The 16,738-nt window shown below is 39.8% G+C and overlaps 1 protein-coding gene across 2 annotated transcripts in view; it reads left to right on the top strand.

The window, feature by feature from the left end:
• The window catches only part of dapk1 (death-associated protein kinase 1), a 79,502-nt gene that overhangs the window by 36,915 nt on the left and 25,849 nt on the right, over window positions 1-16,738 (top strand). For both annotated transcript variants that reach the window (XM_067571512.1, XM_067571520.1), the window contains exons 5-13: window positions 1,988-2,117; window positions 3,206-3,254; window positions 3,441-3,467; window positions 7,367-7,519; window positions 10,179-10,224; window positions 10,417-10,506; window positions 11,421-11,513; window positions 14,554-14,673; window positions 16,536-16,634. In XM_067571512.1, the coding sequence (XP_067427613.1) occupies window positions 1,988-2,117; window positions 3,206-3,254; window positions 3,441-3,467; window positions 7,367-7,519; window positions 10,179-10,224; window positions 10,417-10,506; window positions 11,421-11,513; window positions 14,554-14,673; window positions 16,536-16,634 (807 nt within the window). The remainder of the gene's footprint in view (window positions 1-1,987; window positions 2,118-3,205; window positions 3,255-3,440; window positions 3,468-7,366; window positions 7,520-10,178; window positions 10,225-10,416; window positions 10,507-11,420; window positions 11,514-14,553; window positions 14,674-16,535; window positions 16,635-16,738) is intronic.

Here is a 16,738-nt window from a genome sequence, read left to right on the forward strand (position 1 = left end):
CTGAAGGTCATGTTACATTTAGACATCGAACACAGTTGGATATTTTCTCCTGCACATACACAGAACAGAGGTCACAGTAAAGTGTTGCCCGTTGTTCAGCACCCCTGGAGTAGTTTGGGCTTCACATCTATTCTCCTAAATGCCAGCTCACTGAAGGACTGGATTTACAGCATGATGTGAATCAACTGGCCTCTTTTTGTACCTTTTTTATCAGTTTCTCTTTGTATCCATGTTTTTTTGGGGCCAATACATCTGACGCTAATTACCATGACTAATCAGCTTTTGGCTTATTTTTTAAATTCTCCCCTTTTTATTGTGGTGTGTGGGTAGTTTTGACTCCTGAGGCAGAAAGAGTAAAAGTCAGAACAGCACAGATGACACCAAACTTCAGGATACTGAACATTACGTACCTCCCTGTTCGGTGTGTTTTTTTTAAAACCTTGTTGTGAGAGTTCTTTACTCGAATCTCAATCGATATCATCGATCAGTGGTCCACTTATGGCTGCACGTATGGCGTCTTTATAATAAACAGCCCAGACTGACTCCTCCACTTACAGAACATAAATCATAAATATGAGTTCAGGACATTCGGCGTTCAGGCCTGCAGAAAAATAACAAGCTCTGTGCCCAGCCAGCCACTTCAAATCAATGCCAGAGCTTTTACCAACCACTGCAGCCTCCGCTTCGGACGTGCTACTGTTATTCACTGTCTCACAATGGCTCCGATTAAGATTTAATTTGTTGAGTATAACTGTGTTGTTTACAGTGGGTCCAAGAGTTGCTTTATCTGATATTTTTACCCATATGTTTGATACCATTTTTTAATTCAAGGCTGTATATTGTGCAGCATTAAAGTAAAATAAAAGCACCCCAGTTGTTCTTTCAGACCCATTTTAACTGCTGTTACATAGTTTAAAGTGACTGAACTCACTGAACAAAGCTGTTTTGAGAAAATAACTATTTTTCTGAGAGTCAAGTCAACTCTACAGAGACAGTACTATTGCTAATCAATGCCCTCATTATGCTCAACCTCTAGGCAGGGCAGACTAATGATGTCTGACATCATCGTCGGTCATCTCATGAAATTTGTATCTAAATAGGAGGCAATTGTTCCTCCTAAAAATTGTTTGTTTTTTTTGCACTTTGATTCCTCTGTACTGTGTCATTATTTATTAATAGTAATTATTACTCTAATCTTTTTATTGTGTCTGGGAGGGATGTACATACAAGCTGTGGAGGAACATGTTTTTGGTTGTTAAGCTTGCTTGTAAAAGGGGATGTGTCCATATGACTTCAATCAAATTCCCACTTCCCTCATGATTTCAGGTGTTCAAATTATACAGACAACTAGAGCAGTCTGTTGTCCTCATTTCATATGATTCTCCTTTCTTCCAACAAAACCTTTTTGTTTTTTTCCACTGATTGTATTTTCTCAGTGCCTCCTGTTTCACTGCTGCCCACAGCCAATCTGTTCTTGTTCCTTCCCAGACTAAATCCTCAAGTTAGGCTCATAGTCAAAACTGAAAGGACGAGGTTTGGAGGGAAGATGGCTTCGTCTAAAGGAGGCATTGTGTCCTTAGGAATGTCCGGCTTCTGTTCTTCGGGCTTTGCTTAAAGCGCATCTTTGCCGTTCTTTCCTTTCTCCCACTTCCTCGAGAGGTTTTAACTCGTGTTTTGCATGAGATTTCCATGGCTGATGAGTCTCTTTCCTGCCAGCCTATTCCTGGTTTTGTGTCTGACTCTGCTGCATGTTCTCTTGTTTACATTTAGTTTGTGTCCTATGATGTTATAATTTGTCTAGTTTATCTAGTAACACTGTAATTTCTCTGTGAGCATTGCTACTGTTGTTCTTTTGAAATGAAGTTTAAAAGGAAGGTTCAGCAAAAATGTCAGAAGAGTCTCTCCACCTGTCCCCACCTCTGTCTGTCCTCTTTGTGTTCCTACTTCTATCTCACCCTTTTAACTGTCTCTCTCCCTCTCTTTGCAGCCGGAGAACATCATGCTGCTGAGCCGCTCAGTGCCTCACCCGCGTATCAAGATCATTGACTTTGGCCTGGCCCACAAGATTGATTTTGGAAATGATTTTAAAAATATTTTTGGAACTCCAGAGTTTGTAGGTCAGTATCCTGCATGTGTGTACATATGAAGAAAACTCTTCATCCTCTCGTACTGTCTCGTTCCGGATCTTGTCAGATGTTTTGTTGAACAGATTCCGCTCTGATGAGTTTGCACAAATATATACTCCTTACTCTACTATACACACACAAATGTGCACACATACACACATACAGTGCACCGCCCTGTTTCCCTGGCTTTTTACCAGGGGTTACGTATTGGGAAATCAGGTGCCAACTGTGCCACAGGGACTGTGAGAGAGCCCTGATAATAGACTGGAGATTATCAGAACTGCTCCTTCTTGCCAACACAAACACACACACACACACACACAAACACACACACAAACACACACACATCAGTGGCTCTGTCCATCTCCCCTCACCTACCTCTCTGTCCGGGGCGACCGCCAAACCCTCTTAGTCTCCCTCTGCCCGATGCCAGTGCACCATCCAGGCCAAAACCAGAGTCTGTTCCCAGTTCAGCAGGGTGGTAGCTGTCAGATGTTCTAAATAAAGATCAAGTGGCAGAAAGCCCAAATAATGAGTTAGACAATTGATTCTGGAGGGCATGCCTAGCTGCTCTAAACTCATTAGGTACAAATAATTAAAATAATTAGGAAAATGACTTATGAATTCATGCAAAAGACAAATTACTTTGTAGATCCAGAGAGTTATCCACAATTGTCTGCAGCTTAATTTCCACAGCACACCAAAACAATTTGACTTTAATTAAAGATGATTTTGCTGCACTCATATTAATTTAATTATTCACACATTTGAGATCATGTAAGAAGTGAAAAGAAGAAACAATCACAGTTCCAGCAGGTGTGACTTAAAAACAAAACAGTAGCTTATAAAACAACAAAAGAATCAAATAAAAAAAAAAATCTGTGAACCAAACAGAATGTGATAACAGGCTTAAACAAAATTCATCAAGAGGCATTAACACACTGCACAAACAAAATACATAAACGAATCAGTAAAGGAAAAGAAAAGATAAACTGAAGATAAAGTTAAGTGAGTATGTGTGAGAATTGTGTGTTGACCTGGACTGTGATAATCATCTGTATTGTGTATTTGCCTTACAGCCCCTGAAGTAGTCAACTATGAACCTTTGGGCTTGGAGGCAGACATGTGGTGAGTAAATAAACACTCCATCTGCTCTGCAATGAGCAAACAGCACATATGCTATCTGAAACGGTTCTTATTTCTGTAGAACATATGCTCTTAAGTAAATTTATGTTTTGCATGATGCACTGCTTTCATAATGCATCGACAGTGAAAAAAATAAAGACTCTCCTTTTTCTCCCTGCCTCTCTCCAGGAGTGTCGGTGTGATAACCTACATTCTGTAAGTATCTGAAATGCCACCAATAATGACGGATAATTGCGTGAAATGTGAAACATGTATGAATCGGAAAACAGCAGCTGCCTTCGCCTCTTATATTCACATGTTCTCACAAACCCCCGGGGCCATCGTCACTCACTAAACATGACAGTTAGTCAGAGTGTTTGTCGAGACGTAAAGAGGTTAACGGCTGCTCTTTGACCTCTCTGTCGTGGAACTCGTCGAGCCACTCGAGAGTCACAGCGCCGCCGTATACGCTGTTTGTCGTGAATAATGTAACAAGCCACAGCAAGGACCGTGTATGTGCGTTCAAGTGTGATATATTCCAGCGGTTGGGTGAACGTTGTCTATTTCATTTGACTTCAAGAGATACTGTTGTGATGATGTATCAGACTGATTAAGTCTTAAATATACGTCTATGTCGACCACATCATAGAGACATTCTGACCACGGTTACATCAAATTGTAAAACATTTGATGTAACTGAGCAATTAAGTTTATATATTTTTGTATTCATTAACTTGTTCACAATTATAAGTTACTTATTAGTTTAAAGGCAGTAATGTTTCCGCCATTAGAACCATACTTGTCACCCACTTCTCTATCAAGCTTTTCATTCCTTAATTTGCAGTGATTTTACTCTCAAAATCACACTCAGAGAACAACAGTGTCAAACCTCGAGGACACACTTAAAGTCCCACTGTAATGGGCTTTGGCTTCCTCTTGATCTCCCAGTTCCAATACGATGTGGTGGCTCACAAGATAATATTTATAAGTCTTGTTTTGTTTTCTCCATTTTCACTAGAAAAAAAAAATACCTTGAATTTTTAGCAGAAGATGGTTTGAACAGTTTTTCTCACCTGGATTTTATGCTTCCACATATTCAAAACTTGTTGCATTTCCAACTGCAAAAAGATGCTGTTTACAGTTAACAGTACTCAACTGTCAATTAATCAAATACCTCCACTAATTAAAAGCGAAGAGAAAATGTAGTTCATCACATAAACGTAGAAAATCATGAAATGGTTAAATCACACACAATCCTGATTACGTTGCGTAGTTTTTTTGTGTTTGTTTTTTTATCTGATTTTAACACGTTTTTTTTAATATTCATAATAAACATCTATACATTCTCCAATATTTTTGTTGTTTTGTCATAAAAAGTTAAAATAATGAGCTGTAAAACTCAGTGTTAAGGGCACTAGAGGCGAATCGTTCTAACTGACTCTGGACTTTGTCCGAGGTCTGGTAAGTCTTTTTTGATCTTGTCAGTATGTTATACAGTTAATGAGCCTTCATTAACTCTGCCCTCAGAAAATAAGTCTGGGTCCTGACTAGATATTCCCAATGTGAATCTAACATATCACAATCTATGGATACAGCTCATTTTTAATAAAGTCTGTAATAGCCAGACTAGTTAGACAGTTATTCTAATGTCCCAACAGCAGCTGCCTTCGCCTCTTATATTCACATGTTCTCACAAACCCCCAGGGCCCCCAGGGTTAGACAGTTATTCTAATGTCCCAAAAATTGTTAAAATGCTAAATGTAGCACCTGTAAGAATACTTTGCTTATAATTCAGTTAACCCGTTGATCTTTACAACAATCAACTTCACTGTCTACAGCTAAGGGCTGAACTAGCAAGTGTTCTTGAAGCAGTTCTCCGCAGACATGTCAGCACATTTTAATTCACCATCTTGAGAAAAGTTCACGCCCTCGGCCGCCCAGAGATCAACTGCTGTTGGCTCGTGATGATGTTGTCCTCTCTTTATGTTCAGCTAAAAGACCTTTCTGAGCTCCCACACACACCTTTTTATTCTTCAGAGAGACACCTACACAAAGCCAAACAAAATAGGTGAACACAAAACTGCACATTAAATGCATATAGCCCACACAAGCATGTAAAGTGCTCGCACCAAAACACATTGTTTGTTTTGGGAAGATAAAATGAAAAAAAACAATGTGTCAACCTTGAAAGAGCATTTGCAGCCATGTCAACAATACAGATTTTATCTCATTATTATATAATAACTGGCTGCAAACATTAAAAGCTTAATTTTTGAAGAGTAATTAGTAGGTGCTATTAACATGAGGCATCATTTCTGTCTCTACGTTACATAAACACAGTCTTCTTACACATGAACAAACGCATCCACGCATACTGTACATACACACTCGATATTTGTTCATGCTGTCCACCCACACAACTGTCACAGCTCTGCCTGGCAGAGAGAAAATAGATCGTTCACTGCCTATTATCACAGCCGAGCAACAGTAAGGTGCGCTGACTGTTCGTCTCCTATTGTAAAAAAAAAAACAACATGAAGGGAAAACATTGCTGGGAATAATTCAAGTGAAGTGTTCTGCATGAGTGATGATGTCCAAATTGTCACAATGTAGCGAAATCTGCTAAAAACAAGCTGCACTTGGCTGCAACATCAGTAGTAGTGAGAGGTAAATGTTTCCATTTTTTTGACAGTTTGAAAGACTGCACGTGTCTGACATAATTGTAACCTGAAACCATTCGAGTAAATGTGGTGAATCAGCTAGTGGTGGTGAGATTTTCTGCTCTGCTGGAGCCCTAATTTATTTTCTAGGTTGTTAAGACGGGTGTATTTCAGCATAAGAATTGCGCATTGTGCATCTTGAAGTCTCATTTCAGAAGCAATTTGGGAAAAACAGTGGATAAAATGTTGCTAAGGAACCCTGACTTAACACCTTCCTGCTGATTTTACTGCCTGGCCTTGTGAAGAATCGCCTTAATTACTCATTTGTTGTGAGCAGCTGCATCTTATACAGTCGATAAATTCATACATTTCCACTCAACTTGAGCTTGACCCTGACCACCTCCATGTCTGTCCCAGCTGGCATGTTAATTAGCGGCTGGTGCTGACGAGCTGGAGAGGCTTCAGTGGAGAAGGGATGGCCAGAGTTTGTCACGGACCGGTGTTTGGTTTAACTGCCTGAGCTCCAGGAGACTGGGACCTCATCAACATGCATGAGCGCTCAGCCCTGTGTGTGTGTGTGTGTGTGTGCTGTACGGTGTCATAGTTCATATGAACATGGACACATTATCTCCTCCATACATCTGCTTATTATAATGTTTGTGTTCAGTTGAAAGGTGTGAAAAGTGCGTTAAAATTTCCCGCACTCCAAGTCAATTATCACAAATCACAAATTTGCCAAATTTACAATCTGTACAGCAATAATAACATCCTCTATCCTTAGACCCTCGATTCAAATAAGGAAAAACTTCCTCCAGAAACACCTTTAACAGAGATAAAACCTCAGGAAGAGCAACAGAGTAGGGATCCTCTCTCAGACATGCAATAGATGTTGTGTGTGCAGAATAAACCAAGAAAGCAAAATAACAGAAATACAGCATGAACAAGCAGGGTGACAACATTAAACTCCTTGCATATTCATCGTGTATGAAAGCAGTCCAGCTGGCTTCCCTGTGATAGTATTCGACTAACCCCAAAACAAATACTTCAGTTTGATAGCAAGGCTTGACTAATGAGTCACCATTAGTTGCTACGCAGCTCTGTAATCACATTCCCACGTCAACGAGCAGTAAGATCTTTGTTTCACTTTTAAGGGCCGAAGCTAATCAACGGCGGGCGAATTAGTCTTTGGATTGAAATCCAATCTAATCCCTTTCTTGCTGATTACAAATCCATAAGGACGAGTTTGATAACGAGAGAGCTTCTGCGTTCTGTAGGTTCTGAAGTTGATGAGTTGATTGAAGCAGAAATGTAGAGCTGAACTTGCAATTAAAAAGAAATTCGTGGCTGTCTCGGTCATTTTGAGGTGTATTACATTTTCAAAACTGTATTGTCTGAATGCTAAAGAACAGTCGCTGTATATGCCTCTAATCTTGTTAACCTATCCTCCTATCCCAGTCTGAGCGGTGCGTCTCCCTTCCTGGGCGACAACAAGCAGGAGACGCTGGCCAACGTGTCGGCCGTCGACTACACGTTTGACGAGGACTTCTTCAGCAACACCAGCATCCTGGCCAAAGACTTCATAGCAAGGCTCCTTATCAAAGACCCCAAGTACGTATGATCCCCATTTCTGACGCACTGATTGATTTCATTTCCATTCATTTTATATTCGAAAATGTCGCAGTGACTTTGAAGCTACCACGGTCAAAATGTAGACCGTTTCAAAGGAGTCAACTAGAGCTGCAGCTAATGCATATTTTATCAGAATCAAGCTTTATTAGCCAAGTATGTTTACACATGCGAGGAATTTGACTGCTGGTGGCTCTCAGGAGATACTCATGGACTTACAGCCAAAACCAAGACAACAAAGCTGAACAGAGATACATAATCATATAACTGTTATGTACAAGCAAGTGGTGAGAAAAAAGAATATTTTGATGTGATAAATTGTGATAAATAAATGATAAACTAATCTAAGTAATAAATGTGTCAAAAATGATTAAAAACAGGAACAAAACTAAATCCTAAATTTCTAACATGGTCCCGATATGTGAAAGGAGAAAGAAACATTACAATACATCACACCACAATTCAGTCATGTGTAGCAGTAATTACTCAACCTGACTAATTAAGACATTCACAATTATTATTAAAAATATCAGCAAGTGGAACATTTAAGTGCTTCAGAGGACTGAGAGGAATTTATTTGCGAGACTTAATGCAGCATTATAGATATTATCACTGTAACAATGTGCTTCTAAATATTTGCTCTTTGATTGCTCTCATTTTTAAAAAAAAATCTCAAAAGCTGATATAAAACTGAATATGGCGTCTTTGCAGATATTCCAAATAAAACTCCCTCGTCACTAAAGACGATATGCCTGTTGGCACTCGTTTCTAAAACTGAGAGCGTCTCTCCCTCATTACCGAGTTGCTGTAGCAACAACTGAATGGCTGCAGCTACACTTTAAGACGGTAACTGCTATCAAAACTCCTTTTTTTTTTTTCACACGTAATCACTCCTGTTTCTTTAGAACAACCGAACGAGAGCGAGGGGGCTAACAGAGGTGAATAATTGTAGGTGTGGAGATGATTTCAATTAGATGTGCTAAAGTAAGGCACGGATTGTTTTAAACAGGCAGTGGGCGAAAGAGTAGACTGTACAAACTTCAAGTAATGGGACTTTTAGAAATCCCCGGCCGAGTGCATCAGAACGGAACGGTTTTTAATTGATCTACATTGTGAGCGGACATGGACTCCACTCAGCTGGCAGGAAGATTAATGAAGATCCTCTAAAAGAAGACACACTTTACCGTCTAATATATTCACCAGTAAAGATGATTTTTACTGTGATACACTAACACGTACGCTACATTTCCTCAACTAAAATGTGGAAACTTTAGGTTCACTGTTACCTCAGCTAGTGAATCAGGCATGTATGAAACAGGGATGTTGTAAAAAAAACAGACATAGACAGGAGGAAGTGGTGTGTGTGTGTACTCAACCATAAGTTCAACTTCTTCAGAACAGTGTCTTGTTGTTTTCATTGTTAGTTAACAGCGTTGGTAATCAGGGATGTGGCGGTGAGGGACCGAGGGAAGTAGTGTTTGTACTTTCAGCCACACCAGTTTCCCCAGAGACTTGACTGGCTTTTTGCTCTTTATTATAGGTCAATTAAATATAGACTGTCATTGACATTCTGAACATTGGACTTTTCTGGGGGAGGAGTAAACAAATCGTCTCATACATTGTTCACTTTTTACTCAGACGTTCCTGATAGTTTGTCTCAAAACCTTATTTGAGGTGTTGTTGGAGAGAAGTATGAAAAGGTTCAAAAAGGAAATAAGATGTTTTAGTTCAACAATTTACAAAGAAATGTTAGATTATCACACTTGTGTCTTATGTGGGGATGAGTTACGGGACTGTCCATACATTTCATGCAAATAGTATTTTCATTTGTAGGAATCTTTTTCATTTATGTGATCTGGCAGCGATATTATGACATTCATACTATTAAGGCATATAATTTATTAAATTTTCTGATAATGCATTGAAAATATGACATTTTTAAAACCAAGGTAGCTGGCTTCGTGGTGGATTGTTGTTTCAGATACCAAATATAACCGAAAATGTTGAGTTTGATAGATAGATCCATGAGTTTGAAGCCTTATTATTGACGCTGCATTGAGTTGTGACAAATGTTGGGCCAGATTTAACTCTTTTGCCAAATGATCCAGTGTTTTTGTCTTGTTTTTTTTTTTTGCTGGAGTTGTGTGAAGGCAGTGGCATCATTATAATGTCAGTCTGAGCATAAGATTCACCACAGTTTGTTACGGTCGGGTTTTATTCACAGTACTAGAACGAAAAAACCCATGTGGTCAATATGGTTCTTCCTTCTTTCAACATTCAAGGAAGCATTATGATGATTTTATAGCAGGATGGAATAAATATTAGTATTTCATGTGTCATTAGTGGCGCTTTCTTATATCCATCTGCACACAGCTCTGTTTGCTGTCCATATAAATTAATACCTGGTTCAACAACCCGGTTCCACGGCTGTCATGGTCTGTTAACAACAACCAGTATCTCTGACTATGAACAGGATGTATTAGTCACATCTCATCTCTATTTTTGCAGATATAATTGTTTTTAATCTGCAGTTTGGTTAAAAGTGAATTCTGCTCATACCTCTGTGTCCCTGTGGTCGTCGACAGTCATCGTTTTGAGTATTAAAATGCATTCATCAAATGCCTCTGGGCTTCTTTCACAGAAAGAGAATGACGATTCAGGACAGTCTCCTGCACCCCTGGATCAAGGTTAGACTCTGCTTTTTAATAGATGAACAATGTCTCTAAAATACACATTTGTAATACAGTAAAAGTTGAAGTGTGTTATTTTGTGGTCGTGGTGTTTGCCAAGCTTCAGCTAACTGATTCCAAGTTTTTTTCTTGCCATAAATATTCTCATAAGCTTTTTCTGTCAATACATTTTTGTGTTTCGAAAACCAGCCAAAAGATACTCAGCAAGCGCTGAGCAGAAAGGAGTCGGCTGTCAACATGGAAAAGTTCAAGAAGTTTGCAGCTCGAAGAAAATGGAAAGTAAGTGCTTCATAAAAAAAAATTACACACTCTTCAGGAAAGAAATATTACCGCACATCTTCACATCTCTACAACACTGCACTCTGGCAGCTTCTTGCCAAAACGTCTTCTCAGACGTCGTTACTTCAATGTCACCACCGGTTGCTGCAGGCTCACCACAATCATCGGATTTACTGCCAGCGCTGCTTTAGCGGTCGTCGTCTTGTCTGTTTTCGTTCGTCACGACTGACCCGGCACCGCTCATAGCCCGCAAGAAATGTGGGATTGCTCATCTGTGGGTGGTTCGGCGGTGCTGTCATGCCATGTCTCTGTCTTCTGCTCGGGTTGCCACTAAGAGCCTGGCACACTGGCAGCGTCTGGCCCCCCCCCCCTAGATTTGACTTTTGTGTTGATTTATTTCCACACATAAAACTGGCACCAAAACACGATAAAGGGAAGAGATTGTTAAAGTGAAGTTATATGAAATGTGCCATAAAATAGCAAATAAAATACAGCTGTAGTCATGCCCAGATTCTTTCAAGTTCAATTCGGTCCAATTCAACACCAAGACTGGGTGCAAGTGTGTGCTTATGTCCTTTTCAGGCATTTAAATAACTATAAAGAGGTTTCTTACGGACCAACAGAGATGTAGATCTTTCTGCATAAGCTCTGTACTGAACACTTCAACATTTACAACAACTTACCAATGCATAGCAGGAAAAAGTCAAGGCAGTGTGTAGAGCCAACAATAGGAAGGACAGTTGGATATCTAAGAATGAATTACACCGAGTAAAGAAACCGAAGTGAATTTAAATAGAGCAGAAAATTGCTTTGTGTCAACACCTGCCTGCCTGTTGATGGTCGCCTCAATATAACCTGACATGAACTTGTTCCAGTTCCAGACACTCATTCTTCTTTCTTCTTCTCTTTTCCAGCAATCCGTCCGACTTATCTCCTTATGCAACCGCCTGTCCCGCTCCTTCCTGTCCAGAAGCAACATAAGTGTGGCGCGCAGCGATGACACGTTGGTAAGACCCTCTGATTCGACTGGACCGGCAGTCCAAAACATCTTTAAAAGAACACAAAAAGATGTTAAAACACAGGAGAGACTTTAGATTGGTTAAGTTGATTGGGTTCACAGCTATTAACACCATCAAGGCTGTAAATTGCACTTGAGTAAAACATCTATGTAATTAACAGGACTGGCAGCTTAATGAAATTCAGGCTGCTTTAATTGAAGTGCATTTTCTCACCGTGACCCCAAGCTCTCAGTTACAGCCCTGGTATTCTTAGCTCCACAATCTCTCAGAGAATCTTGAACCACTACATAGTTGATCTATTCCTCATTTTCCCCGAGTACCACAGGTCAGGTGTTTTTTAGCATCGTTGGAATTTGAGTGTGTGTAACCTCAACACCAGGTTGAGCTCGTAGGAATGTGCCTCCAGTGAAGGAAAGTCTTGTAAATATACAAGTCAGTTTGTATGAATTTGGACACAAACAGTGACACAAAAGAAGGCTTTTATTTGTGTGTAACGTCCACCAGTCTATGAGTTGATACCGACAAGCCTGAGAGATGTAAACACAACAGTGTCGCTGAGAGGTTTAATCATTTACAAAGCATTAGCAGCAGGCCAAGGCCGGATCTGTTTCCTCAGCAAAGGATTACATACCAACTTTCTTGTGTCACAGGTGAGATGAGTAGATCTGAGACATGCTGAGAGAGTGCTGCGCCTCCTGTAGTCCATAAACTGAACAGCAGCAGGAGTTGATGTTTACTAGTTTAAGCTTTCTAATACAGTTGATCTGCGTCTTTATCGGCTAAACAATTTCAGGGTTAAGTGCCTTACTTAAAGGTCTTACACAGAGGTGGATTTAAGTGCAGTTACCCCCCCTCTGTAAATTTTCAACTAAGAAGTTGTTTGAGTTCTGCCTTCAAGGTTGTGTGTCAGAGGTGAAAGTAAGTGCACACATCAAGGAAGGAGGGAGTGATCAGACTGAGAAACCATAAATAGCAGAGTTGCAAATAAGGAGTATTTAAATTATTGTCATCATTTTTTGATTCATTGTTTAGTCTGTAAATGTGCCAAAATAGAGTTGTGAAGTGGAGGAAGCTGCTTGTTCCAGAAGTAGTTTTTACCACTATCAATTTTTATATCATCATATCCTCCATAAGATAAGAGAATAAGATTACAGCAGCAAGCCACAAGTAAGAATCAAACAACATTTACAACATTAGAGAAGAACATGTGAATGTCTATAGAAACAATGTACACAAACAAGCAAATAGCAGTCAAAAGTATATGACCTGCTTCAAAGTATCTGCTTCAAAGTAACTGAAGAAGCACAAGTCTCCTGGATCATTCAACAATATTGTAGGTGATGTTATGGCAAATCATGTTGTCTTTTGGCTGTTGGTTACGGCATATCACTCTAGATACTACGATACCCATGAGCCTCGGTCACCATTGGTGTGGAGAAGTTGTTAGTCAAAGCTGCAGCAAATTCAAAACGCTTTTCATTGAAAAAACATTGCACCGTAGTCGGTGAAATAATCCAAAATTGAACCGGAATCTGAAAGTTATCACATTCAAACTTCTAAATGTTTCATCAGGTTTTTATAGCTTTAATCTTAGTAATTAGATGTTTCTTACCAAATGCACCTTGGGAGTCACAGTTGACTTTTTATTATTTTTTGTTCAGTCTTTATTGATCAAAGAACCAGCTGTTTTCTGACCCAGTTGCTAATCTTATGTACCGACAATACAACCTGTAGAGCTTCATGCCTTAGAAGTGCTCCAACTGGCAGTCACCACCTGGGGATGGGGATTTTAACTTTTGCAACCTTTATCACCCAAAATAACTTCTCTCTTGCAGGTCCATAACTCTGATCACAGTTTCCCGGATCCCAAGACGACCAAAACATATTTAATTTACAGTGATATAAAACACATTTGAGAAGCTGTTACTAATGAATGTTTGGCTTTTATGCTTGCTGAACAACCTAAATGATTAATCCATTATTACAGTTGCTGGATATTTTTTGTCAATGGACTAATTTATTCATCACTAATAAATATTAAGCGGCACACATTTTTCAGAAAGTTAGCAAGCATATAAGGTTTAACCACCTATATGAAATACATCAAAAATAACCTTTTAGAATGACATGAGAGCATTACTCATCCTCTCTGCAGGTCCAAGTTTTCCCAGTCTGAGTTGTAACTGCTGACCTGTCAGTCATAAGACCACATCGTAGTTTTCCAACCTCCTCACTTGCGTTTATGAGTATTTTTGATTTGAAGACTGTTATTCTTATATAAAAGTGGTCAAATTAAGAGGAGCAATCATTCATTCTGTGATATTTTCCTTCTTATGGTGGAGGCTGTCACTAGAAGCCTACTCTGGGAATAGTACATATCAAAGAGAACATCATAATAATAATAAGTCCTCCCCATCTTGTGCCATGAATTACAATTTTTAGAAGGTAAAAATCCCAAACAACTGTGTTGACAAGCAAATCCCCAGCAGGCGGTTTGCTGCTCGTACATATTTGTGTTGTGTTTGCAGCTCTCCGAGGTGGTTTAGTCATGGCTCCCCCAGCAGGGAGGTTACGTTGAGGAATGCAGCGGGAGCGTCACGCTCGGCCGAACAAATGCCACATCAGCCTGGCCTCCTTCCCTCCTCCCCTCCTCTCCTCCTCCTCCTCCTCCTCACCTCCCTCTGCCTCTCTCCTCCTCGTCTCTTTGTGCAGCGGAGCGTCACAGCTGATTTCTGTGCCGTCCGACTGACTCCGGCTGAAGGTTATTGGGTCACATGTCGCAGACAGAAAAAAAAAAAAAAAAAGTCTTGATATGTTATGAATCCCAACTGAGGTTGCATAAGAAAATTCTGCTGATTTTCCACTGAAGTCGCTCTTGTTTGTTTCTGTGTGTGTTCACGCTTGAGAAAAAGATGAAAGAGAGACTTACGGGAGCATGTGATAGAAAGAATTCACAGGATTAATGTTCATAGGATTAGACTGATCTGGTGAACAGTAGAAGAGTAACTGTCTTTTCCCAACCATCCAGGATGAGGAAGACTCCTTTGTGATGAAGGCCATCATCCATGCCATAAACGATGACAACGTTCCCGGTCTGCAGCATCTGCTCGGCTCCTTGAACAGTTACGACGTCAACCAGCCCAACAAGGTGATCGACAGAGTCCTATCCCGTCTTTTTACATATTATTGTATTAATTTTAAAAGTATGAAATATTTCCTTCTCTATTCCTGTCAAAACCTCCAACTCAAAAAGACACACACACACACACACACACACACACATATATCAAACACACTAGACTCAACAGAATTTACATCCTCATGATGTGAGGAAACGAAGCCTTAATGTCATTTCTTTATAATTCAGTTCTGCTTCAGTCACACTCCGCTTTCCTCTAGCTCGGTGCTGTATATGCTAATTTTGTAACTAGCTGTAAGGCAGCTGATTGGTCAAGGATCTCACATCCATTTGTCAGGCTGTCAACACGTTCAACCCTTCAAGCAAGCGTGGCTGCTTCTTTTAGGGACTGAATGGAAGTTCCTGATCACAAGATCACACACAGAGTGAATGTTGTGTAGCTTGTGCAAGTCAGAGCTTTATTTTATATGCGAGTAGGAAAATACACACAGGGAAAAACAGAAGTTTGGTCCTAATAGAGATCTGTTACTGTCTTATTCATGTGTGTGTGTGTGTGTGTGTGTGTGTGTGTGTGTGAGAGAGCATTGAAACAGAGGTGTAGATATGGATGTTTTTGTTTGTGTTTGTGTGTGTGTCTTTGTTTCTTTTTCCCAGTTTTATTTAAAGCTACAACTATTGCATCAGACACTAGGTCCTCCCACCCCACAGCCCAAACAAAACTGAACAAGACGAAAAAAGAAAAGAGAACAATCCAGTCATTTTAGATATTTAAATATACGCCTATGACATTCATATATTAAAAAAAAACTTCACAAAAGTGCATGTGGGAAAAGTAATATACTCACTTGAAAACTGGTGAAAAGACAGATTTGCAGTTCTTCAAGATCTTCAAGATTTCTGTTCATTAAAAGGCAACAATAAAGCAAATCACTACAGCCAGAAGAGCCAGTTTGTCATCTACGTGTGTCTCTCTCTGTCATAAATAAAAGAAAAACCAGTGGTGGAAATGAAAAACACAGATGTGTGTTTGAAGTGGAGGTCAGGGCTGAAACAGGTCATAAAACCAAAGAATCAAGGCCTCTTAAAGAAAAACAAGTAGCTGAGTTCAAGTACAAATTCAAAGCTCTCACTCATTTAAGCATTTCTTTATATGTACTGTATAATAGAAGGTTAAATAGACGGAAAAGAAGATTGCAGAAATGTTCACATCACAGTTAGAAACAGACAAGAGCCAAACTGTTTCTTTGTCGTTTTTAAATCAGATGACCTGATGGTCAGGTACACATCCGGAATTAACAACTCCCACTTCTTCATTCTGCACGCCGTTTTGACGGAGACGCTGTTTGTCGACAGCCTATGAGCCATGGGGGGACGTGATGTTATTAAGCTCAGTGAGGTGTAAAGAAAAAGAGAAATGGGACAGGAAAGAGGAGAAGGAGAATCGGCTCTATGGAGAAGAGAAAGAAGACAGTTAGACTACAGATAGTGACAGAAAGCCTGCGAGGTTTCTGAAGAATGTAAAAACTAAGTCAGTGCTGGAAATTGCCTTTGTCCCCTTTCTCTTTTCTTCGTCTTCTCTTTTAACTCATTACCACCCACAATACACGAAACTACATTGACTACTATGAATTTGGTACTGTCTAAAACCTGAGATACAACTCTTTAAATTTCTGTTTCTTGAACACCAGTTTTTTGGATTTTTTTCATGAATGTGTGGGAAAAAATCTGCCTACTTCCCTCATGTGTTTTACATATGCATAATTATATGTTGTCAGATTGAGGCTCCAGCTTTAGCACACATTAATAATCACGATAAACACATCGTAGCCACTTAAAACTAAAATTAGTATGTGTGTGTGTGTACATTGCAGCACGGGACTCCCCCCCTCCTGATCGCAGCGGGCTGTGGCAACATCCAGATCATCGAGGTGCTGATGAGAAAAGGTGCAGAGATCCAGGCCCATGACAAGGTAAAGACTGTCTAATCAGCGTGGTTCTGACAGGCAGCCGTGGAGTTTAATAGACAGGCATTAAAGGCGTCAGAGCTGCAATAATGAAGGCTGAAGGCTCAAGA

The sequence above is a fragment of the Thunnus thynnus genome, chromosome 2 (genome assembly GCF_963924715.1).
Source record: "Thunnus thynnus chromosome 2, fThuThy2.1, whole genome shotgun sequence".
Classification (NCBI taxonomy): Eukaryota; Metazoa; Chordata; class Actinopteri; order Scombriformes; family Scombridae; genus Thunnus; species Thunnus thynnus.